This window comes from Fusarium redolens, assembly GCF_020744475.1.
Source record: "Fusarium redolens strain MPI-CAGE-AT-0023 chromosome Unknown BKA55scaffold_1, whole genome shotgun sequence".
NCBI classification, from domain to species: Eukaryota; Fungi; Ascomycota; class Sordariomycetes; order Hypocreales; family Nectriaceae; genus Fusarium; species Fusarium redolens.
The window spans coordinates 3,755,904-3,782,623 of record NW_025763664.1 but is presented as its reverse complement, the minus strand read 5'-3'; the positions used below and the strand labels follow the sequence as shown (position 1 = coordinate 3,782,623).

Sequence of the window (26,720 nt, the reverse complement as noted above, 5' to 3'; positions counted from 1 at the left end):
ACTTCCAGTTACATGTAGCCATGAGCGTTACTCTTTCGTCTATTGTCCTACGAGTTTGCCGAGGCCAAGATTACGCACAGGCACACATACGGTTCGTGTCTCAGACGAGCATCAGGATCTGGTGGAAGCCAGGGTCAGAGCCAGGGTGGACACTTTAGCATATCATGAGCTCCGCTCCCTAAACCTTTTTCTTCTTCTTGATAGTCCTGAGCAGACGAAATATCTTACTTACAGCGGTAAAATATGTTCCCTCATGAGGGCAACTGGGCGAGCTTTCGACAAGCCATTGGCGGACGAGCAAGAGTCCCCCATCACTGGTTCCCCAAAAGGGCTCCTGGTTGCAACCCAATGTTCGAGTTTGTTCGAAACACAAGGCTGGTATGAAGGTAAGACCAAACACTTTCTGCGTACTCCGTACAAAGAGTCAAATACCACCCTTCCTGGCAATCATTACGGACCTTCCGTCAATTGTAAGCTCTAATGGAGTCAACTTCAACTTCAAAAACGATGGCTCTCGGCGAGCCCTTGTCTCTTTGTTCACAGGGACCCTGGAAGGGTGGGGTCCATATTGCTTCTTTTGTCTCTCTCATCTCTGTTCATTGGCCCTCTTTGGTGGCGGAGTGCATGGGGCTTCCCCGCCTGTCATGGTTGTCAGGCCGTACACCTCGGATCATAGCATCTTATCCTCAAGTAAGAAAGATGCTCCTTCCTAGCTTCATTTACCCTTGTCAACAGGTGCTGCATCAGACAAAGAAGCCTGCAGTTGTCGACGTAATGAACTGCGGCAGATGTTCCCAATCAAACGTGTGAAAATCACATGATACTAGCTTTCGTAAGCATAACCCCAGGTATGTGCAATTCGAGGCTCATGGCTGCCTGACCAATCAGAAGCTATGTATCGTGAGAGAAAGTTAGAAGCTCACCAACTCTCTACCTACGGAAACGACGATCCTAGCAGGCTCGCGACCTTTTGTGAGAGAAACTCATATTTTCTTGCGTCTGTTATGACAGATCTCCCATCAGATCTCACTTCCTCTGCCTTGGTTGGCGTCTCTGCTAGGCTTTTTCAGGACTCGCCTCCGTCAATCAAAGACCTCAATGGCCGGATCCGAGTCGTGCTTACCCCGCCAATGACATCCGGTCTTATTGACAAGACTACCCCTTGCTTTTTGGGTCATACGAGCCTGAGTCGCTCACAAAGACAAGCGACAAGTAACAGCCAGCTTCTTGAGAAAGATGCATAGTGTCTCACTCAAACTTTTTAGGTTTCACAGAAGTCAGTGGCAGAGTGGTTAGCCGGCTCGGTCATGAGTGGCAAAAAAGGAGTTTTGTGCACAGCGTCCAACTTATTCACGCTCCCTTCATAATCCCTTATGCTTGCCCTTGCCTCTGATAATATGTCTGGACTAAACTTAAATTTTATGATAGTCGGTTTTCGTCTATTCTGTCGTCCCCTTGATGGCACTGGATTTCTGTCCTACCCATCCTATTCTTAAGTTGTGTTCAGCTTGTCAGACCTCTTGGAGGCTTGCCACTGCCTGTTGTAAGACTCAGAAGCAATGGGTTCAGGCGCACGATGGGCAAACAAGATTATAAACATACTAGCCCGAAACTCCTTCAATGTGTTGTTTAATAGGGAGAGGCTTGACTAGGCAATGGTTTCCTTCCTGCGTTCTTTATGCAGTTGACCAGACTGAACGAAACATCGACAGCACGCACGAACTACAATGATTGGCTATCCACGGTATTGGTGCTTTTTGTTCTTGATATTACGGAACAGTTGGGGCAGCTACCTCAAAATGCAAGACATTTCACAGAGTGCATAGAGCATAGATGAGAACTCCTTGGATAGTGAAACTTGGCTTTGGCTGATCATCTCACTTCATATTGTCATGTATCATGTCTGTGGCCACCTTGATGGAACCACTTCATCAGCGGCCTACGGCAACTTGCGGGAGTGTTACTTAACACTGCAAACCATCTTTGTGTGACACGGGCTTGCGTTGCTTCACTTCGTCAGTTCCCAAAGTCTTCCTTTGATTGGGGATGACTATCCAACTGACTGGTAAGGGAATGCCTGTCCAAAGCAGAGCCGTGTGCTGGATCTTGGAAAGGGCTGTTTCTTTGCAGAACAGTGACAGGCCCGACAGAAAGGAAATGCCAGATTGATGGGAGCCCAGAATCTGACCGATACAGCAATGTAACCCAGTTCCGGCAGCTGCATCTATATATGTGCCTATGCGGCGTTATATCAGACAGGTTACCTTACAGTCCCAGATAGTAAGGGCGAGATGCAAATTTAGTAAGTTGACTCAAAAACATGTAAGAGAGAGTCCTTGTTGGAGCAGACAAAGTTCAAACTTCTCCAGTTTTGCTCCGATACGCGGCTTGTCCGAGTCTCGGCAAATCCCTCTTGTCCTCGTGTATATGCGCGGAAGAAAATCCTTCATCTTCCCTCCCTTGCTTCATGCATGCTTCCAGAAAGGTAAAGGACAGAAATAAATAGCGACTGAGCTCCATCTTTCTCCCTCACATCAAGCCCCGACAATCTCCACTCCACAAGCCCCAATAACACGGCACGTATCAATCCGTTCCGCCGTTATCCACGCGGATCTGGTCCGGCCACGCGAGGCGGGAGTGGCAACGGCACGAAAAACTCAACAAAAGCACAGATAAACATACGCATACGCTACTGTAAGAGCCTGGTCTCTCGACCAACAGTTCCTTGAGGGTATGCAATGCCTCGCATATGCATACATGATGCATCCTTGTTGTCTCTTGTTGTTGTCGCAAGAACGACGACGGCCTAGACACTCTACTCCTGCAGTATCCTCGCTGCCGCAGGAACCCGGAGCGCCACAGCTTGAGACATTGCCAGATGTGTTGTTGACTGTCAAGTTTGACGTCGGATGCACCGCTGGCTTGGCTCTGCAATATTTGTGTTTACTTTTGTTCCTTGATTTGCTGCTCTTGCGTGCTGGCAGCTTTTCCGGTCCTCGAACTCGGTGGTTGGGATCTTCCGGGGTTTGGATAGATGATCATATCAATCCATTGTGTACGAGACGATATTGACTCACTATTATTGACCAGATGAAGCATTGCATTCACTGGGGAACTGCGTTGGGGACCATTGTGAGAGCCACAAGGCTACCCTATCTAAAGGAGGTTCGTATATATGGTGTCGGGAGCACATAGTGCATGTTTGGAACTATTAGGAGTGTCATCCGTTGCTTTTCAGGTTGACCAATCTTCCTGAAATCGCCCGTACAATTCCCCTTTCTTTGACAGATCTTGTTGCATAACGAGGCTATAGCAAGTTTTATAGGTCTAAACCATCTAAATCTGAGAAAGCTTCATATTGAATCAGATATAAATAAGCTATCGAACATCAAGTCCAGGGTACCCAAGAAGCCGGGACAACTTGACTTGGTATGTTTATTAAACATTAAATAATGGTATCTTATTTACTGTTAAATCTTATTTTTAATATTATTTCTCATATATCGGAAAGTTCAGAAACCGTCTGGTTATTTATAAGAGCTAATAAACACATTAGCATGTATCCGCAGATTAGACAATGAGAAACAAAACCAAGAAGATCATCAGTTTGCATTTTGGTCTTACTTAGTGGAAACTTGCTAGAGAATAATAGAGATACTATACTACAACAGTATCATTAAGCATCAATACAAGGATGAGAATCTGGGCTGTTGGCTCCTCATAGAGGGTATAGGTCTTCAGCAGGGGTGAATAACAAATAGCGGACGCTGAAGCAGCACAACAGACTTGACCCCCCCCCCAAAAGACTATTAAATAACATTACAAGAGCGGTTTAGATATGATAGCGTGAATGCCACCAGGGGAAAGCAATGGCTGTGCTCTCTTGGTCTCGTAGAGAGGGTTACGACGAGCGGAAGCTCGAAGAAAACTGTACAACAGCAAATGGGTTCCAAATAAGTAGCACTTTTAGTCCTAGAGAATCCGGAGGTCGATGCCGTTTCTGAAGTATGGCAAAGGAACATTCCAGTCAAGACCGAACAGATTCCCCACGACAACATCGATATGATTTCCCACGAAAAGACCGAAATTGTCTAGACCGACGGCAATAGTGTTCTACAAGTTGATCAACTAGTTGAAGCATAAAGCGACACTGGTAATCTCTACAACGCCGCCATGAAACTAGTAAAAAGATATATGAGGATATATCGCCATACTCAAGAGACGGTAGGGGCCGTTTATCTTGAACGACACCAGCAGTAACATCAGCACTCAAATGTAGTTCAACAAGAGAGACTGGCATGCTATACAAGACGGCAGGGACTGCAACGGCTTGACTATGGAAAGATTTCTCAATCTCATCATTCAATTATGCCGGTAACCGCTCGCGATCAGAGTGCCCAGCCAAGCGATTCGAGAAGTTGACGGAAATGATAACGAAGTCAAAGATAAAGCAGTCGAATAGCGAGTCCAATTGAGGGTAAATCTGAAAAGAGCTTCCGAAAAGAAGGGCATTAGGTCGAGATAACCGGTCAAAGCTATAACTGGATCATCTGTGACGACGTACAACATATAGAGTGATCGATCTACTTGGCCATGAAGCGACGCTGGTAACTGTTGTGACGATATGTCTCTCCTTCGGGGACTTCATCATAGCACACCAATTAATCAGCCAGCTGGAACGTGGAAGCAACATAGGCGACGCAATCGTCTTCTTCGACGCCTCTCTTGAACCAACAAAAAGACATATAATACCGTGTCACATTATTATGGAGACGACAGTGGCCATTCCTTTCAACGCTGGCAGAAACGAGGCCTGTGTATACTCCAACAAGAGAGTTGCAACTGGACTATCTGCGACGATGTATCTGTAGACCATCAAGCAGAAGTACATCAAGCTTCAAATCACTGGCTAGAGCTGTATATACAAGAGGCTGTAGAGCAAAAAGGGCCATTGCTGGCATTTTACTGATCTAATTTGCTCTCAGTATGGGCCGTAATATCATTTGTAAAAGTTACTATCTCTAAAGTTAGTATATAGCAGATATCGTTGTCGATACTATTTGCATCTGTCGTTGATAATTATTCCGAACCCTCGCCCATCACCCTTTCCACTAAGCTTTACCTGGGTCATGATTCTTCTACTTCTTCCGAAGGGTAAGAAACCTAGTCTCTTTGACTTAGTCGTCAATCGACTCGACCACGAACGCAGTCACTGGGATACATGTACCATACGTTTGGGGGATCAAAATGCTACACATTACGTTGTCCGTATATAGCCTATCCAGCGTTGGCTTGTTGATGGTGTCCCTCTTCAGCGTTTTTGTTGAAGCATTCGCAGATGAAAAGGACGAGTGCCTCACTTTTAAATAGGCAGCAGTGACCTATATCACGTAGATGACCAACCCCGGCAAGTAGTTGCTCATAATCTTGAGGCGGTGAAGAGAGATATGACGTTTCCCGATATTATATGTTTCGATGCAGTTAATATCAATTGGTGGATAGGGCTTGTATTTGTTGGTAATGTTGCCTGACAATATATTTTTTTATTGTGCTGCATTTGAGGTATCCAGCCTCAGCAGCGTAGGTCCAGAGTCAGTTGTGACGAGCAAAGATAGGAGTGTATGTAGGAAGAAGAAAGGGATCTTGAATCGTGAAGAGAAGAGGTATATATAGTCGATTCCCCGGTCACGTAAGGTACGGAGAGGACAGCTGGTAGCGGGCAGAAGACTCTGTGCGAAGAAGGCAGGTGGGGGGCATTTTAAGATCAATTAGATACGAGGGAGAGAATTTGTAAAGTTAACTTATGGAAGCGTTTGCAGATAACAACAGGAGCCTGACGTTTACATAGATCAACAGAAACATGTTTAGTCTCCTTGCAACCCGAGGCATGGTCGCGTCAAAGTTTGCGATCAAATATGGCGATTGGAGTGAGGTTCAATTCCACATCGATTTGGGTTTCAGGTCTGCGTATGAGGTTCGGGTAGGCATAATTAGCTTGCAAATCTGGAGAACAAAAAGAATAGAGGACATTGATTGAGTTTTAAGCTCTATTTTACATGTGACGATGCTACAGGAGAATCTCCCTCATCTCATTCCCGTCGCTCCATTCAGGCGCGACCTCTCGACATGTTCCCTCCGCCTCAAGAGAGAAAAGCGACAACAAATATTCGGTATAGACAGCGACATCCCCAAAGGCCCCCGTTATTCTCCGCGTAAGTTGCTTTTGATTATATTTAACCGAGGAAGCTCTTGACGAAGGACTGGGTGACGTCACGGAGCTTGGTCTCGGTGTCCTTGGAGATAGCACCCTCCTTGTCAATGGTAGCAAGGAGCTCAGACTCGTTAGTCTTGAGGTGAGCAAGGAAGTCAGACTCCCACTGGAGAATCTTGTTGACGGGGACGGTGTCGAGGTGACCGTTGACACCAGCGAAGATGAGAGGAACCATCTCGTTAACAGCCCTATCAAAAAATTAGCATCAGAACACAGCTGCGAGGACGGGCAATCCAACATGGGGCTATATTGTCTTTGCTTGAGTAGCTCAGTAAGCTGGAAAATGATTAGTTTCTTCCTTGTCATGTTGTGCGGAGATATATTCAACTTACACGCTCACCACGGTTGAGGGTCTGCTTGGTAGCGGCATCGAGATCGGATCCGAACTGTGCGAAGGCAGCAACCTCACGATACTGGGCCAAGAAAAGCTTCAGGGAACCAGCAACCTGCTTCATGGCCTTGAGCTGGGCAGCGGAACCGACACGAGAGACGGAAAGACCGACGTTGATGGCAGGTCGGACACCCTTGTAGAACAGCTCAGCCTCCAAGAAGATCTGACCATCAGTGATGGAAATGACGTTGGTAGGAATGTAGGCAGAAACATCACCACCCTGGGTCTCAATGACGGGAAGGGCAGTCATGGAACCACCACCAAGCTTGTCGTTCATCTTGGCGGCACGCTCGAGCAGACGAGAGTGCAGGTAGAAAACGTCACCGGGGTAAGCCTCACGTCCAGGGGGACGTCGGAGAAGCAGAGACATCTGTCGGTAAGCGACAGCCTGCTTGGAAAGATCGTCGTAGATGACGAGAGAGTGCTTGCCATTATCACGGAACCACTCACCTAAATTTCTTGTCAGTAATGGAGTTTAATAAGCATTGAAGAAAACAAGTCGACGCTGAAGAGAACAAAGCATTTGAGAATTCATGAAATGTTGATGTGAATCTGATGGGTGCGTGGTGGATGTTCGACTGAAAAATGTTCCTATGACCCAGGAGGGAAGGAGCCATAAACTTACCGATGGAGGCACCAGTGAAAGGAGCGAGGTACTGAAGAGGAGCGGCCTCAGAGGCGGTAGCAGCAACGACAATGGAGTACTTCATGGCGTCGTTCTCCTCGAGAGTCTTGACAAGCTGAGCAACGGTGGATCGCTTCTGACCGACGGCGACGTAGATACAGTAGAGCTTCTTCTTCTCATCCTGGCCATCGTTCCATCGCTTCTGGTTGAGGATGGTGTCAAGACCAACGGCAGTCTTACCGGTCTGACGGTCACCAATGATCAACTCACGCTGACCTCGGCCGATGGGAACCATGGCGTCGATGGACTTGAGACCAGTCTGGACGGGCTCGTTGACGGACTTTCGGGGCAAAATACCGGGGGCCTTGAGCTGAGCACGGCGCTTCTCCTTGGTGTTGATAGGGCCCTTGCCGTCAATGGGGTTACCGAGAGCGTCGACGACACGGCCGAGCATCTCAGGGCCGACGGGGACATCAACCTTGGTATTGTGTTAGATTCAAACTGAATAGTCCAGGATATTCAAGCAAGCTTACAATCTCGCCGGTACGCTTGACAGTCTCACCCTCCTTGACGAGACGATCAGAACCGAACAACACAACACCGACCTGGCCGGCCTCGAGGTTCATGCACATTCCCTTAACACCGGAAGCGAACCTGTTACATAGTTAGCTTCATGATGCATGACGGAACTGGTCCATATTTTGCTCAGTACGTACTCGACAAGCTCCTCAGCCTGAACGTTGGCCATGCCGTGAACACGGGCGATACCATCACTGTAAGTTGAGTATTAGTATCAGCTGCATATCAATTGAGTCGTTCCTGAGCGTCCGGGCTATTGGCAGCGGTGTGGTGTTGTTGTTTGAGATCATCATGCACCACCTGCGCCTTGCTCCGGTTGCTCCCAGTAGAGATCCACATACCCGACGGAGAGGACACGGCCAGTCTCAGCGAGACCGGACTCCTCCTGAACACCGCGGATTCGCTGCTCAAGGATGGAAGAAACCTCAGTAGGAGTGGCCTTGGCGTCGGAGGCGTAGAATCGGGCAGCGTTGATGGAGGCGGGTGCGGCATTTCGGACCTGGTGGTGAAAAACAAGTTAGCCGAAGCCCGAAAAAGTCCTCGACCGGTCAGCGGCGACAGCGGCCCCAAATAGCTCAAAAAAGCTCATGCGAGACTGAAAAGCATAATCCAACTACTCAATTGAGCTCTTTCGATGGGTTGTCGATGGATGCACGATATTTAGGGGCGCTGGTCGATGGCATTGTCGATTCGGGGGCTCGGGAGAGCACGTTTTGACTTACCGCGGCGACCCTGCCAGCAGCAGAGACAGCGCCGACGGCGCGCGTCGACTGTCGAAGGGCGTTCCGGAACATATTAGAGGTATACGGGAGGTTTGGAGATGAAAGGAGAGCAATTGCAGCCGGGTGCAATTGGGAGGAGGGGAGATTGGGGAGTGCGGTGCTGCCTTTACAGGAGAGCAAATGGAGATTTTTGAGGAGGATGGTGATGGAGAGCAGAGTCTGTCTGAGGGATAGAGTGGGGTTCAGCTGCTCCGGTGGCCCAATCACGATTCAGTGCGCGGTTTTGCCTGGATATTCCGAAGCAGCCTTAACAATTTCTTAGCTTGTTTTTCCACCCGCTTGAATTTCGGAGCTTCATTTCGCCCACCGAGCTGACGTTCGACAGAATCTGTGAGATCGATAAGAGAGCGGAAAAGATTGAGATCGCCAATTGTTACTATCTCTCTTTCTGTGTCACCAATTGATCAGATCTTAAATCTCTGAAACTCCAATAACCCCCATTGTGCTCACTAGTCAACTTCTTTCATCTCAGACAACTCCCGTACCGCCGAATGATCGGTATTACCCGGGTAAGTGCCATAAGTTAGTGCCTGAGATATGCGGTTGCAAAAGGTTCAAGTCAGTTGTACAAGACCAGGGGGATGCTTCATAGAGCTTTGATCCATCAAGCTGTGGTTTTCGTTGTGGAGCCTTGCACTGGCCCGGCCTTGGGGAACAAGAAAACTTCAGACCTTGACGCAGGAACCCAAATAAACTCATCAAAAAGCCTTCCTAAGTTCTTACTAATTTACCTAAGTCTTTTTGTCACTTAGGATCGAGGTCCTACGGTTTCTTGCCCCTGGCCCAGCTATGGAGCAACAAATTAAACAGCACAACGAGTGCTGGAGAACCAGAGGCAAGGTCAATAAGTCAAGCCAAACCTTTGCCCGTCAATTGATCAATCACAAGCTCTAGTGGCTGATAACTGGAGCAAGCTTATTATCTCGTAGCCTTGCGCCGAAGATTTTCCATCTCAAAGCTCATTTGTGAGGGCCTTCGAAGCCTTGTTTCTTGTGGTCTTCCACATTAATTGGTTTTTGTTGACGGAGGTCCCATGTGCCCCGAGATATCAGATACCGTTAATCTGGGGTGCATCCACAATAGGACAATTGACCCATGAAAGCTATATTGGCTCTTCTTTCTGTACAGCTTTCCAAGTGTAAGATGGATTCGTACCTTGAATTAGGGCGCCCAAGAACAAACAGTCACAGAGTGTCCCAAGCTTATACTAAACTTACCTCAGCCTCGTTGTCTCTCAGGATTAAGGCCTCGAGATTGTGTACCTCCCATGGGCGGCTATGGTACTTTTTTAGGCACCCGGAGAAAGACCATGATATTGATCTCTTCTATATACGAAACAGAATGATCTTTGAAATTGAGAGCCAATACCTTGAAAACCGTATCGCAAGAGATAGTTGCCTGCCCACCTGCTGTGAGAAGATGATAACCTAAATCGGTTGACAAGGAACGGTTGTGAATGCTTGGCGCACAGAGTTGACCTTTTCGCACCCAGGTTTGATAACTCAAGGCCAAATAACCCTCACATCATGCGGTGTTGATTTCGAAAGCATCAGAGCTCTGTTCGAGTTACAAACAAGCTGGCCGGTGACGACACGTTGACAAGCAGCTATCAATCTGTAGAGATGTAACATCACAAGCAAGCAATAATTCAGAATTATAACAGTCACACGTTGGTCAGGAGCAGTGGCATTCCTCCAAAGAGGAGAAAATATCAAGGACACAAGAAGTGATACACCAAAGTCCCCGAAGGACATGTTTATGACGTCTCGCGTAGACGTAAACAGACGAGAGGCCAAGTAGACAAAGTACCAGTGATCTGACGATTGATGGCAATGTCACATTCATAGTGAATATCGGAAAGCCGGCAGAGCGCCGGTCGGTCTCTCAGGCCGTGGCTCGACTGAAAATTTCAAGTCAAGCTGATGCAGCAAAGGCAACAGAAAATACATGTCCCATGTGAGTTTTCCCCTTAATGTTCGCCGTGACCATCCGTAAATTCAAACAACCATTTTTTTTCCAACCGTTTATCGAACAATGCCGTCGAAGCGAGACTTGAACCACTTGACGGTCTCCTCGCGCTTGATGCGGTGGCTGGCACCGATGCGGGTCTTGGTTCGGCGGCGGCGGGTGACGCGCTCACCAGGTCGGGTCATGCAGCAGTAGAAGTCCATGCCGTAGATACCGATAGAGGGGTCGTACTTGATACCGAGATCGATGTGCTCGCTGATACCGAAGCCGAAGTTGCCAGTCTCGGAGAAGTTGCGCTTGCGGAGCTCGTACTCCTTGACCTTGAGACCACGCTCAAGAATCTCCTCGGCCTTTTGGATGTTAGCATCTCCACACTTTACCATTTCCAAAATTCATGTGTGGATTTACCTTGGGGCCTCGGACGGTGACGTGGACAGCAATCTTTTCGTTACGTCGGATACCGAAAGTTCGGACGGTGTAACGGGCCTTGCCTTTGAAAAATTCAGTCAGATGGAATTGCATCACCATATTCAAAATTGGGCAACTTACTGTAGACGGGGGTCTGACCAGAAAGCTGCTCCAGCACCTTGGCGGCACGGGTAAGTCTGTCACCAGACTCTCCGACGGAGATGTTCAGAACGAGCTTCTGAATCTTCAGCTCCCGCATGGGGTTGTTTGCCTTCTCGGAAGCCATGGCTGCTGTTATTAGTCGACCTGGTGATGAAGTTGTCGAAGATCGCGAAGGTTGCAAGAGTAATTTTTCAGATTTTTGTGAGCTTGCAATTGTTTAGAGGGTTTCTCTGCCCTCAAGCGAGTCGGTGCGCCAAGTGGGGCGGGTACTAATCCAAAGTGGTCTAGCGCTGAAATGGTACTTTGTCGGTGTACCTTTCAGCCTTCCGCATCAGGCTCCGCAGATTTTGGACCTCATAACTCATCTTCAGAGCTCCAGGCATTGAAGGTTGTTACGATCGCGCGCAAATACACCGCGGTCTAACATCAATTTTTGAAACACAGAGAAACTGCTCCAGCACGCTCTCAGAATACCGCCAAAATGTCGAACAAACAAGGAAAGATGGTTCGTCTTACCCCTACTCTTACGCGTCTTGAGCTGCTTGATGTCCATATGCTAACCAGTTCTCTCTCGCAGGCCGGTTACGTACGTATACCCCAACGCGCATGCGATTCCAATAACACACCTTTTCGATGGTTCAATAAAGCTGACTTGGACGGAACAGATCAACTGGCGGATGCGGGTTACTCTTAATGATGGAAGGGCAATGACCGGTCAGATGCTTGCTTTTGATAAGGTACAACATCTCCTGCCATCATTGTTGAGATCAAGGCTGACTAGAATTTAGCACATGAACCTTGTACTTGCGGACACGGAAGAATTTCGACGCGTGAAGCGCAAGCAAAACAAGCCCTCTGCCCCTGGCGCAAGCGGTTCAGCTACCCAGACCGTCGAGTCTGAGGAGAAGCGAACTCTTGGCCTCACGATCGTTCGAGGCGCTCATATTATCTCCCTCTCCGTGGAGTCGCCTCCTCCCGCCGATCCTAGTGCTCGACTAGGCAAGAGTGCTCCTGGTGGAATTCCTTCTGCCTTGGCTGCTGGGCCTGGTGTTGCTCGTCCTGCTGGCCGAGGAGCTGCCCCTCCCTCCCTCGCTGTATGTGTTTCTTTTTCCCTGAAGTTATTTGATTGATTGCTAATCCTTATTAGGGTCCTGCTGCTGGCGTTGGTGGTGCTCCCCCGCCTGGTTTTCCTGGTTTCCCTGGTGCTCCTGGTTTTCCCGGCCGTGGTGGTAAGTTCAAAAGGTCCCGATACCCTCGAAAAGTTTCTAACCGTCTCCAAGCCCCTCCTCCTGGCTTCCCTGGAAACTTTCCTCCTCCAGCTGGCTTCCCTGGAGGCGCTCAGTTCCCTCCTCCCGGGTTCAACCCTGGTGGTCCCCCACCGCCTGGATTCCAGCCTCCTCCCCGAAGATAGGTTATGTAGGCACTGGTTACTTCGGGCAAATTTTAATAGCCTGAGAGGAGGCTTCGATATCGTAACCAAGACTGAGAACGTCTTATCTGCTCGTCGAACCAAGACGCCGTGGTTGGAATAAATGTTGGGATTATGAGCTTGGCACAAAAATGTATGTGAATTTCTTCATGGCACTTTACCGTCCTCCATCAATGTTAACTAGCTTGCCAAGACGTTTTACGGAGCACTTGAGGCGCATGATGGTGCATTGGAATAGAAGTGATTTGTTTTATAGGGTAATAGGCCGCTCCAAGATTATGAGTTGGTGTTGTCAAACTACCACAGTATATATTGTGTCAAAAGAATGTGGACAATCTTGAGCGAAATCCTTTGCTGGTCTGTTTTTCCCCGACATTTGTTTACCTAAGCTTGAGTCTTCAAAGACTCGAAAGAGATCTGAACCACTTAACTTTGCTGGTCTGTGAATGCCGTGAAGGTCGACTCCAGAATTTCGCTGGGGTGCTAGAATTATAAACCCTTATCATGAGATGAGCACCGCTTTGTCTAAAGATGGGTCGCGAACCAGAGCCATTTCTTGTTCCGGACAATACGATATATGCAACCGCTCCATCTAGAACGAGGGATAGAGGAAGTAACTCAAAGTCATCCGTGTTCAAAATAAATAGCAGAGACTTCAAGGAAGCAATGTATCTCCTCTTGTTCATCTGAATTTTTCCCAAAGAGGAATTATGGTTGATGGTCATTAAGATGTCAGGCTTTCCATACAGCAGGTCTGAATGAGCATTATAACAAGAACTATCAAGTTTATAACAAGATTCAAGTATCTTAGCTTCTTGATACTTTTCTTGCCCTTAAAATTATTTGACTATCTGATGATGAGTGCGGGATATTTTCCTTTAAATCTCATCCCCTGCCACCACTTCCGCAAAACCAGGAAATTGACAAGTAGGTCCCGTTTTCCTGCTGAGCAGATTCGGTTTTGGAGCTTATCAGTCTGTGGTCTTAGACAGTAGTGTTACCTGACATCAGTTCAGTCAGAAAAGTGCCGTGCGTGCTGACGCTTCAAACTTCGATGTTCTCAGGACCCTTTGCTAGCCCAGAGGTTGGCAGAGAGCTAAGCAACTGGGTTTGATGCTTCTGTTTAAACAAAACCCTACGTCGTGAAAAGCGATCAAACGGCTGAAATTATGGTCCAAAATGAGTGTTCATTATCTCTTTGGTTGTCATTGGCATACGGCGGGATTGAGTTGCTGTTGATCGAAGCAAATTCTGGATAACATAAGCCACATGGTAAGATATCTCTGCCAGAGAAATCGTGTTCCTTCAAGTCCGAAAACCGATAAGATTGACGATTTGCGCGATATGAAACGAGTCTCGTTAAGACGTATTGGAAACGCGCACCGAATCTATACTTATTGATTGCTATGCGTGTATTCCAGAGAAACTACTTAGGTACTAACTTCCACCGGCTCATTGAAATCCGTGTGTTTGCCGATACTGACCCAACTCCAAGAGCGCCCAATAAACCCAGCCTTGAACCGTTCCAAGTTTTCGACTTTAAATACCCACAGCGTGACTGAAGACCTTGGCCGCCAACTGGCTGAGCAGCCTTGACTTGTCGTCCTGGGGAAGCTCCTGAAACACAGCGTACACACTCTTACCCTTTGCATCGCGGACAGCTCCCAGTCTGTTCCCCGCAACGGCTCCTGCGACAAGACCTGGCACATTGGCTACGATGAACCCTAGAGCGCCGCCGCTGACACCACCCACCATACTCCAGAACTTGCCCGTGGGGTGGTTGTCCCTGCCCTCGGCCATGCCCTCCTCGCGCATCATCTCCTCGAAGACATCACTAAACTGCGTATCCTCGGTTTGCTCGCGATCTTGAGCAGGGGCTTGGCCTTGGTTGGTGAAGAAGTTCCATGCCCAGGAGTAAGGGCTCTGTCGCGGCGCAGCGCCACCCTCAGTTTCCGTCTCAGGAACGTCCTCGAAGGGGTCTGAAGGGGTGCTGGTGTTGAAGAGTTTGCGCTGAGCATCGTACTCGCGACGGCGTACAGGTTCAGAGAGGGTGTAATAGGCGTCGTTGACGAGCTGGAACTTTCGTGTCCGTTCGGCTCGCTCTGGGGAGTCATTAGAGACGCGGTCAGGGTGCGTCTTTAGAGCAGCGCTGAACATCGAGGTTAGTGGTGTCGCGAGTCGAAACTACAAAGAAAAAGTGACATACCGCTTGTAAGCATCTCGGATTTGCTGAGTGGTCGCAGTATCAGAGACCTCGAGAATGGCATCTACATGAAGTTCTTGTCAGTTGTCACTCTGGCGCATTCACATGTAGTGGGGTCATGATCGCAGCTTACAGTAGTTCGGGGGAGCTCCAGCAGTCATGATGAGTTCATGTAATAGAAAGATTGTTACAAAAGACAATAAAATTGGAGTCGATTCTAACGAACGAAAGGTCTACAATTTTCTTTACGAGGATATGCCAAGTTGCAGGTGGTAGGTTGGTCTGCATTGCGAGTGTTATTGATACTAGGCCCTCACAACTATCCCAGCGCGGAAGTGTCAACGTCATTGTGGCGGTGCCTGCGTCAATGTGGCGATCCAATCAAATCAACTTCTTCAACTTCAATTCGCTTCATGGAACGTTGGGTATCTCAAACTAGAACTCCAACTAATGTCTTCTCAAAGGAAGATAACAGGTACTCCTAATCATCGCTGTCCTTTTCTTTCGTGACAAACCAGAAACAATACTCGCTGAGTAACTGCCGTGGAAATTACTCATGAATGAATCATATGCCAATTCTCAACGCCCCCTGTATCTTCTGCCATGACGCCCAAAACCTAATAGCTTTGTTCCGAACCACCCCATTTTGTACACATAACTCCTGAATGGTGCATTGATGATCTTGATTATTCGACATCCTGTTCCAAGTATCTCTGGGCTCTCGATAACGCATCAGCTGTGATCTCGTCGGCGTCTGCTTGTCGCCCAGCTTTCTGATAATGCGCTGCTAACACCCACATATCGCGGATGACTCGTAGGTTATTGTTCGCACCGTGCGCTACCTCTCTTTTAGAAATGGCATGCCGTAGGTTCTGTTCGGCCGTGTCCCATTCCTGCCTCGATTCCTGTACTCGAGCCAACATCTTGCATGCGTATGCGTGAAATCGATCGTTGGATCTGGGTCCTTGTTCGGTTCTGGTAAGATCGAGTAAATTGATGGCTAGCTCCTCAGCCTTCTTCTTGTCACCAACATCCATCTGTGTAAACTCAAGTCGCAGTGCTTCGACTCGTAACTGATCCGCATCGATTGCAGATGAGGTCTGACTCTGTGCTCCAGCCATCCTTTCTAGGGCTTGATACATCGCATCTTGCCGCTTCCCAAGTTCGCTTTCCCTACGTAGGCGTGTTCTCCCATCCCAAATTAGTTGTTCGTAAAGCCAGAGTCGATGGGCATCCGACGTTTCGATATGTTGGCCCAAGAGATTAACATTCCGTAGCCAGGCTTGGCGCAACAGATGACACAAGTATTTCCTCCCCTCATCTGATTGATAATCGCAGTTACGGAGCTGTTGGAGAATAAGGAGGAGCGGATGTTGAGCAGGCAGCTGTCGTTTCGCGAGAATTGTAGCATGATCCAAGAAAAGGCCCAAAAGTCGAAGATGGCCTCGGTCCACCATATCGTAGATTGTATCTAGCACATGCCAGATAAGGTCGGGGTGATCATCGCTCAACACAAATTCAAGCACGTAAAACCCTCTTCGTGCAGCCATACCAGCAAGATCACCCTTTCCGTGAAACCAAAGGTCGAAAACGAGCTCGAAAATGCGGTACATTGTACGACTGTCTCGGATAGGGGGGGAGTTTGGGGTTGCTAGATATTCTGACATAGGATCTGACATGACAGGAAATATTTCTAGTTTGGATTGACTCCAGTTGAAGACGCCGCCGAGAACCTGTTCCAAATCAGAGTAGGGGCCAGTATTTGATGGCTGTATAAGAGCCATAGACGTAGTTGGTTCATCTTGGTGTTCCTCTGGAGAAGCTGAGGATGAGGATGAGCTTTGTTCGTCAAATGTACTCGTCCCAGAACATTCAGTAGTATTCAGAGGAGTGTAAGCTGCAGAGCCAGGTTGGCCTTTCCGATATGTACGTTTTCTTAAGCCCCATTTCTTTAAACGCTTCTTGAACATCTGCTCTCTTTGAAAGACGAATCAGCTTTTGGACCTTGCTGGTACCACATGCGTGTATCCCACTCACGTTGCCGCGAAACTATACCTGGCCTGAAGGATTGCCATAGTCTCGTTCAGCTTGCGATTGTCCTGAATATATAGCTTCCTGATGACGTCGCGCATCCTCTCCCACTCCTCCTCTGTGTGCTCCTTTGTGTAAGTCCTGTCATCTACCGCCGGCGGACAGCCCGGAAGCCGGGGGCCAAGACTGGCAGGAGAGACGACATGATATTCTATCATGAAGTGGGATATGATACAACAGTGGAGAGCCAGGGGGGTCAGCAAGCCCAGTGGGAGTTGCTCAGTTTGCACGGCAACAGGAACGTTAGTATTGACAATAGTGGTGGTAATAGAAAGCACAACAACCTCCGCATAGAGCCTCACGGTAATGTATCGGCAACGACATGCCGGACCGTTGATTGTGCATGGCGAACGGGAACTTAACTTGTCAAAGGCGCCTCCTCCGTGGTCTTTAGTCTTTGATGCCCGGCATATGAACCCGTTGAGAAGGGTTCGGCGCCGGTTCAATCTGATTGGATGACTTAGTTCCCTGCATATTGGGCATGGCCTAGGCTGGTTCCGGATATGGTCGGGAGTCTATTTTGCGTGTTTTTGGTCTCGAATGCAGTGGATTTTCTGCTTGTTCCTGGTGCGAGCTGCAGAAATGGTGTCAAAGTTGACAGCCTCACCACCGATCATATTAAATCCGCCCAGCCTCCTTTTCCGTTTGAGGAGGAATATGTAACATGTAGATTTTCTGACACACAGCGACCCACAGATTCTGCCCAGGTGTTTGCAACAACGCAAGTTTTGCAGCTATAGTTGCGTGAATGACAATGGTGATGACCTCATTAGTATACGCCCCGAACATTGTCGGACCACGGCGATATTAGCTATTGCTGCCAATGCAACCGTGCTCAAGCCACTGTCGATGATACCAAGGTCATTCTGCCATTTGGTGTCAAAACAAGCTCGTTATCGTTTAATGGGGGCATATTAGGCGAAGTCGAGTTTTGGAGATGTGTGACTATGGTGGTTATTCGTGTATGTACTGCAAAGAAACCTGCATCTTTGAGATGAGCCTAGTGAAGTTGGCTGAGAGACGTCATCGTTTAAGTGGTCAACTGAGGTTACTACTGCACGTTTTGATGAGCTTAAATCCACTTCTTCGATGACAGATATCGATAAGTCCGAGCACACCGTAAATTTAATCCAATTAAAGTCAAGCGCTTCGACAAGGGTGAGTCCCAGCTCGGTGACCTTACCGAAAGCCAATGCCGGCTAGCTTCGCTGGCCATTGAAGTTTGTCCTTGTTGTTCAAGGGTCCTCTTCTAGAAAACATCCAAGGATGGAAATATTCAATGAGAGTTCTCTGGCTGGTATACCTCAGAAGTGTGAGGAGTAGGCGTCTCATTTCGTAGAGTAAATGCCAACATATTTTATGCGTTAGAAACTCTACTGCTTGGGTACAGCAACGTCTTGAGCCTTAACTCTTATTGGCAATTCATGAAGCAATCCATGCAAAAAGATAGTACATTCGTAGCTCGGCCAATCATATTCGCTGCGGACTCCCGATCAGGATGTGGTATAGCATCTACCGAGGGGTAATGAGACAAACTTGTTTTGTATGTCCTCTCAAAACTTCCATAATAGGGACAGTCCCTTCTCGAAAACACCGCACTCAGACAATTCCCATAATTGAACCGCTAGTCTGTGCATCCGTATGCCGAGCGCCACCAACAACCACTACCGAATACCAAGCTTTTCGCTCGGAACTTGCCAGAGGCTCTTTTAACTCATGCAGCCTTGACGCCAATGCAGGGCGCGCGTACTGGGACCACAAGAGGTTAGGGATGGCCCAAATCACTGCAGAGCCCGGTCGAGAACGTGTCTGTGGGTGCGGGTATCTACCGCCATTAGTTGTTGTGTTGTTCCGCACACACACACACAAATCGAAGCAACTAAGATGGCAGTGCTCCAGATAGTGTCAACACAATGACGCTTCCTTGGCGCTCCCTTGGCTCCAGACTCAAATAGCCCCGAATGATCGACATTTACCGTTGTTGTAACGGGCGCAACTCCAACGCTTGAGTCGTGATATCCTGGTGATGATCTCGTGGCGCTGGGAAATTCCGTTTATGATGCTTCGTATCTCCATGAGAGACTTGCGCCTTCAATCAGGAAAGGAAGGTGCTCTTGTCTTGGCTTTTCTCGTAGCTCCTTCATCAGCGTTGAATATACAGCTTTCAGGAAGCGTCTTCTGAATCGTCTCCAATCATCGTTCGTCGGCTTACGGTTCAGCTCCACGTCGTCATCCTCACCATCTGACACGGATTTTTCTATGTCAGGCTCGTCCTCTTCCAACTCCTCAACGTGAAGAGGATAATATTGTATCTCGTTCCGATGAAAACGCCAAGCAGTCCGTGGCTGGTCATCTTCTTGGGACTTCACGAAGCTGCTGGATAAAAGCTGCAGCTCAAGTTGCGACTCCGCTCTGTGGGGTTTTGAGTTGACACACTTGAATTCCTCATGAACAACAAATAAAACTTTCCCTAATTTGGAGAACCTTGCGAGCTTTTTTACAAGCGTTTTCGTATTGTTCTTCGATACTCTCCCGCTTAGTATGGGGTGGTAGATACCAGTACTGAACCCATAGGATGTCCCAAATGCCACTTGGCGCAGGTCTCTCTTCATGAAGTCCACCTCTGCGAGAGAGTGCAGAGTCCTCAATAGCCGTTTGATCAGGAGGTAGGGCTGAAGCAGAATTATGTCTCGGTTTGGGTCGATGTATTTGATTGTGTCGGAGAGTGTTAGCGGCCTGTAGCGACGAAGCACGAAGGCACGGGACTCTTTGCATACGGCTGCCAGTACAGGGGGAGCATCATGCGAGCTGCTGGAGAACATGAGCCCTGTAGAGGCCGGGGTCTTGAGCGTTGAAAATGGCGTGTCAAGAATCTCGTATACTCGAGGCTCTGGTAGGGCGTATGCCCAGACCATAGATCGAATCTCGGCTGGTAGTTTGTTGAAAGCAACAAAGCCCATGGCGGATGATCTTCCCCACCGCAGGCTAGTACAGACAGTTTCCTCGTTTTAACCCCGCAGGCTTCAAGAAATGGACTTGCTTGTGAGTCGTAGGCGTACGAGTGACGAGAGTTCTCATGATGCTAGAGGAGAGTTGAAGCTGGTGCCGCACTTTAATCACCCCATGATCTGTAGCGGCGCTTTTCGACAAGCTTCATGTGGCTCGAATATTCCGGCTCGGTTGATGTGTGGCATAACGTACACCAAGTGGCAGATCACGAAGCTTAAAGGGTCGTTTTTGCACGAATCGCGGGGTTCCATCCCGTGTCCGCGCGAATCAGTTGATGATGACGGACAATACATGGAAGTAATCATGGCGCCGAATCTTAGGGTGTTTATTCCCACGGATTTCCGGTCATCGGCATGATGACCATGGAATTCTCATCATGATATGACGTGGACGTAGCAGCTGGTATATCCTCATCATGAGCTCATGAAAAGAGGTTGATTGATATCATCGAGCCCAACAACAAAGAGATCGACCCTGTCTAGCGAGCATTTGCGCACTCTATTGAAGGAAGTTATATGCACACCAATCGAATCATATGGAATGTGTCAGGATCACACGTCCATATGTCGATATGGCACGCATCATTCACCCTGTATTAGAATCACCCTTTGTGTTCTGCTACCCTAGAGCTGATTTGCCCGGAGACCGGATTATTTTTTAACCAGGTCAAACCCGCACGGACCATGCTCAGATTCGGCGGCTTAAAATCTCGAACGCGTTGTTGAAGCAAAGCTTTTCTTTTCTTCTTTTCTTCTTCGTGCGGCTGGCATAACATGAAATTTTTATACCCGTGTTGCTCGAATCCTTGTTTCCGTGGATGTAATCGCAGCGTCAGTTATGCCCCAGATCAATCATAATTGCAGGCCCGCCCTACCATCGTCTGGTTTTGGTGTTTTCACACACCTTAGTCGTGGTTGGGAGGCAGGACATATCAAAATCTTTGTATCTCGTGACATATGTAAGACTTGTCTCAGTTGTTCGATTATGGAAGTTTGAGATGCTAGAATCAGCAATCGCAGAGCTGTACAACGTTTGGGAGTTAAAAACTGTCTATTCTCTGACTGTGGACGGTCTTTTGGATCGCCTTTTGCTCCTAAACTCCTATTACCTGTTCCCTGTCGATGCATGCTAGAGCACATGGAAATTGCGCCGAGATTCCATTATGAACCACAGGACTCCCATGAGAGAAGTCTTACTCATCGTCTCCCACCTTCTGAAGCTTGCCCATCTCGCGCTTGGCTCCAGCTTCTCCAATGAGTCTCACCCTGTCGAGACGAACAGTCTCTCCATCACCCTCACCCTGCTGAACGTAGATCACAAGACTCGATATCTTCTGGAACTTCACATATCGCAAGCTTAGGCTCACTGTTCCTTCCTCGTTCCAATCCTCGGGTGAGATCTCGATAGCCTGTGTTGGCTCGGTATCGTCGGCTTCATTGAAGTCGAGGTTATGAGTGCGGTTGATGTACAGGTGAATGTTGCCGGGCCTCATCACATCTTCGTCGTCCTTGGGAGGGAGGGAAGTGAGCTGTTACACGTGGTTAGTCAGTGTCAGACCGGGTGCAACATGAAAGACCAATAAACTGACTTGGAGAGTGTGAAGTTTGACAATGGACTGGAAAGGGATGTACAAAAGCAGCTGGTCATCTGCACCGCTCTGCACGTAGTCCTTGGAGGTTCCCTTGCCGTTACCGAGACCGCTTGGCTTGGAACTGTCGAAGAGAACTCGAACAGTCCCGGCGCCCTCATCAGCGTTAAGGACCTCCAAATCACGGAGCTCTATTTGGTCGGTGATGTCGTTGTAGCCTCGTGGAGCTTCCATACCCTTCCAGCTGGGACCACTGCTGGCTGAGCCAGCGTTTTCTCTGGCGGTCTTCTCATTGAGTGACGCAGCCAAGGCTGGTATTTTCATGAGCGTATCCTTAAGTTTCTGAGGATCGGCCCCCTGGACCTGGTCGACCTGCTTTCCATCTGCGAAAACGATGAAGGTTGGCAGGTCTGTAATCTTGTATTCTTGCGAGAGCTCTAGTTGGTTGTCGCTGTTAACCTTGACCAACGTGATGAGATTCGGCTGCGTTACGTCTTTGGCGAATCTTTCGTAGATAGGAGCGATCTGGTTGGAAGAGTCAGACCAATCGGCGTAAACTTAAAGAAGAGTCATTTGTTAGCTTCTATCATCATTTGCGAGAAGGCAAAGGCAGGTCGCAACGCAGCTGGGATGGCGGGGTATCTCCAGAACTACCGCAAGGATCGTAATAGGAAATTGAAAGAAGTTACTTACAGTCAGCAATGACTATGCGTGATGACCTGAGGATCAAGTCGAATTGACCCTTCGAGTCTATAGTGACGACTGAATTCTGCGACATGATGGATGGCTTGTGATGGTTAAGGTTGACGAGGTATGACGGTGTGGTAGAGACAATCAGGAACCGAAAGGTTGAGCCCCCCTCAGGGAGCAAGAAAACTTCTGACCTAGCAGCAAGGTGCCAAAAATAACTAGTCTAAGGTCCACTAAAATTATACTAAGCTTACCCCAAGTCTTTTTATCATTTAGGATAGATGTCTTAAGTTTTCTTGCCTCCTGGAGCCCCAGGGCTCCAATAGAAAGCGAGTTAGAGGGGTTATTCTACCGGGGCTCGCGTCATTCGACCAATGGCAGGCAGGATAGACCTAGGTAGTTAAACCTTCCCAAAACCGATTCAATAGCCTCTACATCGCCCTTGAATGACTTTCGAATAAAGCTCCCGCTAAGAGATTAACTTTGTGACAGCAAAAGTGCTGTGAGTCTAAGTCGTAATTCTCTTAATGGTCATCATAAGCTACTATCATGATCATATAACTCTGTCTGGCTATTTGAGTACCAAAGCATTTCATTCTCAAATAGTTATGCCTTCCATTGTCCGAGGAAGAAAACCTAGACAGGGACTGCTGGCTTCAATCTGCCAATAGTCAAACCCCCTGTCAAATCTGTCGGACCTCTCTAGCCTCTCTTACGTCTCATTCCGTTCAGCCTGTAAGCCTGTGCTGTCTCGGTGGCATTCCATGCTTCCTCAACCTCGGGTGTCAAGTTTGTGTAAACCCTGTCAATATCGGCAAGATAGATCTAGGCAACACATCAAAAATAATACCTTATGTTTAATACACTGTCAGGCGGCAAACTTACTTGCCTGTATCTAATTTCCCTTAATAATTACGCCAATAATTATATGTTTGACATTGGGGAACTTTGAACGCAGCTTAACGATTAGGTAGGCACCTTATCTAGGCTGCTGGGTTGGCGAGTGATTTCACCCTGGCCCCTGGGAGAGCTGAGTTTGTGAGTCGATATTGCTTGAAGATTCTCATTCCAAATCTAAGCAACTTCGGCATAGGACTTTTTTTTTAGTTTTACCTATGCGTGAGAGGGGGGTTTTTAGACATCAGTTAGGCGACAGAAAAGGCTGTTGCATTGCTTTTTTATCAGCAATATCATATTAGCTCAATACTATAGAATATTAAAGGTGATAAAATAAAATAAACAGCATTTCCTCTTTATAGCATATATCTAACCCCCCCTTCTGCTATGGTATCCTGTGAATATCGTCTTAGCCGTCACTTAAAATAACTACCTACTCTGCCCTATCTTAATAATTTCCTAAGATCTTTTCATGCCGCACAACTTCAGAGTCGCCGCGATTTAGGGCAAGGTAAGTTTGCATTAATATGCTTTTCCCACTGTAACTCCTGTGATGCCAGCTAGCAAAGCTATATATAGAGCATTGGATGTTTATCCTTTTGTAGCAAATAGAACCAGAAACAAGCCAAGGATTTTGATATTGTACGTCTTGGAGTCTCATACTTGGAGACTTGGCCACCTTGCTAATGATACTCATTCTGGCCAGCTAGAAATATGCAGCTGCTTTCTATACAATAGCATTTTAAGGACTGGAGGGAGGTCTCCGATGATGTTGATTACTCGTATGCAGTGGGACTACAAAAACACTGCACGGGATGGCGGACACTCTCTTCCATCAAGTTACAACACACTAAGAGGAACACGAGAGGAACAGACGCGAACGAAAATTCGACCCATAATTTGGGTTTCACAAGTTAGGAGCCATAGCGGTATCTATGGAGGATATGATCTAGGATACGATCTCAATTTGGGTCTAGAGACGGCTCTGACGTCTCCCAGATTTCTTCATGAACTGAGAGACAGCCGCTGTTGAAATCTATCACGTCTTTATTTTCAATGGCATTATTGATCTGTACTTCTGAAAGAAAGGATGCCGAGCATATCTTAAGCTGGGCTTGGCGTTGGTAAAGTTGTCAATTTACATCTTTTCATCCAATCTGACTGGGGTTCATAACATCGAGGCTTTCTGGTCAGTTCAGACAGTAGCTGTGGTTTATTCGCCGATACCATTGTTGGACTAGATAATAACATATACACCCTCAGATATAGTATACACATCATGCATGAAGACTGTAAATATATACATATGGAGCAAATTGTTATACACTACCTTAGTAAAAGAGATAATTTTAGAGACTGCTTCATATATCTATCTGGGCTGCGTCTTGAAGCAGTCGCCTTTCCCAAATCCTCAAACGTAGAAATATCACTGTAGCAAGCCCCTTTCTGCATATTCCCAGCTTGCCATTCCAACGCTCGTAAACAGCCACCCTTGTCTCGTCATCCATAGATAGATATCCACTTTTAAACAGAGCCATCGACTGGTGCTCACTGGAAAGGGCTGCCAGCGATTGCTTCTGCAATTCGATACGCGCGTACAATGGCATCTGCGAGCAACGTTGGATTATCGTTGAAGGTCGAGGTTGACGCTTTGTCACAGAACAGCAAGATGAATGTACGAAGGAATGCGTCAACGATGATTGTCGAGGCAGGCAGAGCTGGGGAAATCACCATTGAGAGGGCCCCGTTGGAGATGCCAGTATCAAGTTGGATTATTGCTTCCGGTGTGACGATATGTTCTGTGAAAGGGGTCATCGCCTCGGGCCACAAGATCTTCTTTCGGTCAACGGAGGACAATCAATGGATAGATGCGAAGAGTAATTACCTTGAATCCATGGACAAATTCGGTCGCAACCGTCATAGTCATACCACCTTCTCCGAGCTGTCGAATCTTCTTAATGCTTTCTTCGGCCACTGTCCCAACGTGACCTTCTGAGTTCGATGGGTTCAGCGCAGCTTCTTCTGCCCCCAAGGACCCATCAAAGTTCTGAGGAGGTCTAATCTCGCCATTGAAAGCCATTGTTGTCATAGACTCGGTTTCTGCCGAAGTCGTTGGTTCATTCTCTGGTGCTGATATTTGGTGGGCGGTTGAAGAAGGGTCGCTCTCAGACAGCCCCGAAGACCCCAGTGAGTCTGGTTTATCCAAATCTTCGACGATTCCCTTTAGTAGCTCGGTAATAGTATCGCGGATATGAGCTCGTTGGATCTCCCGGATAGATTGTCGTTCGCCGACCACGAATTCCGAGTAGAACATAAACTTCTTGAAATGGTAGTTTATAGAAGAGAGAGGTTTGAACTCGCAGAGGCCGTTCTTCTTGTTCTTGAGGGTGAAGTACCTGACTCTATTGCTTCCGTCTTTGACCAACCTCACAACAAATGCAGACTCTCTGGTTCTGATGTGTGCATGGACCTCGCTGTTGAAAGTCTGAACACTGTTAGCACGTGGGGTGTTCTTCAAATAGTTTTCACCGAGAATCTCGTCATCGTCCTTTTCGAAACATTCCCCGACGACGAGGGCGAGATCTTGGCTATTATTATGGATTAGCAAATGGCACTCATGTCAGTGACGGGCAACTCTTACATGTTAGTGGTCCCCATATCAAAGTTAACCTCCCTGTCACTGAAACCATCCTGAGATACCTCAGTATCCAGGTTATTGAAGGAACCAATGGATTCCTTTGAGTTCCTGTTCCCATGCCGGACTTTAATGACGAGTGACTTTGCTCGTCCGGGCTTGCCTGTGTTGTAGGCCAGCCCAGAGCAGCTGAACGCCCAATCCTCTTCTTGTTGCGCAGCCATGTCCAATAGATTACCCGTGGCAGAAGAAAAACAATGGGTGTGGTCGGTGGATGATAAATCTGATAAATGGGATGAATCAGCGGAAATAGGGATTTCGTCCTTGATAGATATGCTTGAATAACGAAAACAGAGGGTGTGTTTGGTAGATAAGAAGGTCGAATAATAGCTGGTATGATGCAGTGGAAACAAAGAATTTCGTCGTCCACTGATATGCCTGAATAGTAGAGAAGATGAAGAAGGAGTAAAAAAAAAGAAAGGAAGAGTTTGAGACGTAATGTCTTTTATAATGGATATATGGGAAGTCATCCGGAAGGCCTCTGAATCACTAACTCGTCAGAAAATAAGGACTTATACCAAGCCTCCGTATTATACCTATGGGTTTCTTGATCTACTAGCTTATTGACTAATACAGAGACTCGATGCAATTAAGTAAGATCTATAACTATATGTATAATCTGTATAACTAGGACAAGAGAAAGAGAAAAGGAAAGGGAAAGGGAAAGGGGAGTGTAGTATCCTGGGAATTATGCAGGTTACCCCCTGGACATCCATAAGAAGATAGGGTGTTATCTGGAGTATCTGAATTGTTACAGTGTATTTAACTTTCTGTCAGATACGGCACCTGTATGATTCTTTTGATGAGATGTCTCGTCAGGGACGATTGGTTTCATGATTTCATTGAGTGATCTCATATTATTGACTATCCGAATAGATGACATCTAGGGATTGTCAATGCTTCCTGCTAACCCCTTCTATAGGAACAACGCC

At 47.6% G+C, this 26,720-nt stretch overlaps 9 protein-coding genes across 9 annotated transcripts; 2 read left to right on the top strand and 7 right to left on the bottom strand.

Annotated features, from left to right (window-relative positions):
- Positions 1-803: 803 nt before the first annotated feature.
- BKA55DRAFT_37113 (uncharacterized protein) lies at positions 804-1,461 on the top strand. The gene has a single exon (XM_046185896.1). The coding sequence runs from the start codon at positions 894-896 to the stop codon at positions 1,242-1,244; it is 351 nt and encodes a 116-aa protein (XP_046056959.1). The 5' UTR covers positions 804-893; the 3' UTR covers positions 1,245-1,461.
- A 4,772-nt stretch (positions 1,462-6,233) lies between these two features.
- On the bottom strand, positions 6,234-9,168 carry BKA55DRAFT_588684 (P-loop containing nucleoside triphosphate hydrolase protein; the record flags this gene model as incomplete). The annotated part of the gene is made up of 9 exons (XM_046194832.1): positions 6,234-6,459; positions 6,510-6,547; positions 6,604-7,112; positions 7,288-7,765; positions 7,821-7,941; positions 8,004-8,060; positions 8,208-8,365; positions 8,589-8,834; positions 9,154-9,168. 9 exons carry the CDS (start codon positions 9,166-9,168, stop codon positions 6,234-6,236), a joined length of 1,848 nt encoding a protein of 615 aa, XP_046056958.1.
- Positions 9,169-10,672: 1,504 nt separating this feature from the next.
- BKA55DRAFT_631458 (ribosomal protein L5 domain-containing protein) lies at positions 10,673-11,452 on the bottom strand (the record flags this gene model as incomplete). Its single annotated transcript, XM_046196953.1, has 3 exons — positions 11,166-11,452; positions 11,025-11,107; positions 10,673-10,966 (listed from the first exon to the last, which is right to left on the bottom strand). The coding sequence occupies exons 1-3, from the start codon at positions 11,308-11,310 to the stop codon at positions 10,673-10,675; spliced, it is 522 nt and encodes a 173-aa protein (XP_046056957.1). The 5' UTR covers positions 11,311-11,452.
- On the top strand, positions 11,453-13,078 carry BKA55DRAFT_550832 (uncharacterized protein). Its single transcript, XM_046191309.1, has 5 exons — positions 11,453-11,691; positions 11,764-11,772; positions 11,852-11,923; positions 11,975-12,280; positions 12,334-13,078. Exons 1-5 carry the CDS (start codon positions 11,668-11,670, stop codon positions 12,595-12,597), a joined length of 675 nt encoding a protein of 224 aa, XP_046056956.1. The 5' UTR covers positions 11,453-11,667; the 3' UTR covers positions 12,598-13,078.
- Positions 13,079-13,953: 875 nt separating this feature from the next.
- Positions 13,954-15,106, bottom strand: BKA55DRAFT_550828 (DnaJ domain-containing protein). The gene is made up of 3 exons (XM_046191308.1): positions 14,952-15,106; positions 14,822-14,882; positions 13,954-14,764 (listed from the first exon to the last, which is right to left on the bottom strand). The coding sequence occupies exons 1-3, from the start codon at positions 14,977-14,979 to the stop codon at positions 14,155-14,157; spliced, it is 699 nt and encodes a 232-aa protein (XP_046056955.1). The 5' UTR covers positions 14,980-15,106; the 3' UTR covers positions 13,954-14,154.
- Positions 15,107-15,504: 398 nt separating this feature from the next.
- Positions 15,505-17,067, bottom strand: BKA55DRAFT_497336 (Clr5 domain-containing protein; the record flags this gene model as incomplete). Its single annotated transcript, XM_046186461.1, has 2 exons — positions 15,505-16,795; positions 16,856-17,067. The coding sequence occupies 2 exons, from the start codon at positions 17,065-17,067 to the stop codon at positions 15,505-15,507; spliced, it is 1,503 nt and encodes a 500-aa protein (XP_046056954.1).
- A 1,896-nt stretch (positions 17,068-18,963) lies between these two features.
- Positions 18,964-19,869, bottom strand: BKA55DRAFT_532794 (uncharacterized protein; the record flags this gene model as incomplete). The annotated part of the gene is made up of 1 exon (XM_046189387.1): positions 18,964-19,869. One exon carries the CDS (start codon positions 19,867-19,869, stop codon positions 18,964-18,966), a length of 906 nt encoding a protein of 301 aa, XP_046056953.1.
- An 814-nt stretch (positions 19,870-20,683) lies between these two features.
- On the bottom strand, positions 20,684-22,324 carry BKA55DRAFT_550823 (PITH domain-containing protein). The gene is made up of 3 exons (XM_046191307.1): positions 22,200-22,324; positions 21,507-22,063; positions 20,684-21,446 (listed from the first exon to the last, which is right to left on the bottom strand). Exons 1-3 carry the CDS (start codon positions 22,282-22,284, stop codon positions 21,111-21,113), a joined length of 978 nt encoding a protein of 325 aa, XP_046056952.1. The 5' UTR covers positions 22,285-22,324; the 3' UTR covers positions 20,684-21,110.
- Positions 22,325-24,641: 2,317 nt separating this feature from the next.
- On the bottom strand, positions 24,642-25,952 carry BKA55DRAFT_683247 (uncharacterized protein; the record flags this gene model as incomplete). The annotated part of the gene is made up of 3 exons (XM_046198471.1): positions 24,642-24,926; positions 24,979-25,681; positions 25,735-25,952. 3 exons carry the CDS (start codon positions 25,950-25,952, stop codon positions 24,642-24,644), a joined length of 1,206 nt encoding a protein of 401 aa, XP_046056951.1.
- Positions 25,953-26,720: the final 768 nt, after the last annotated feature.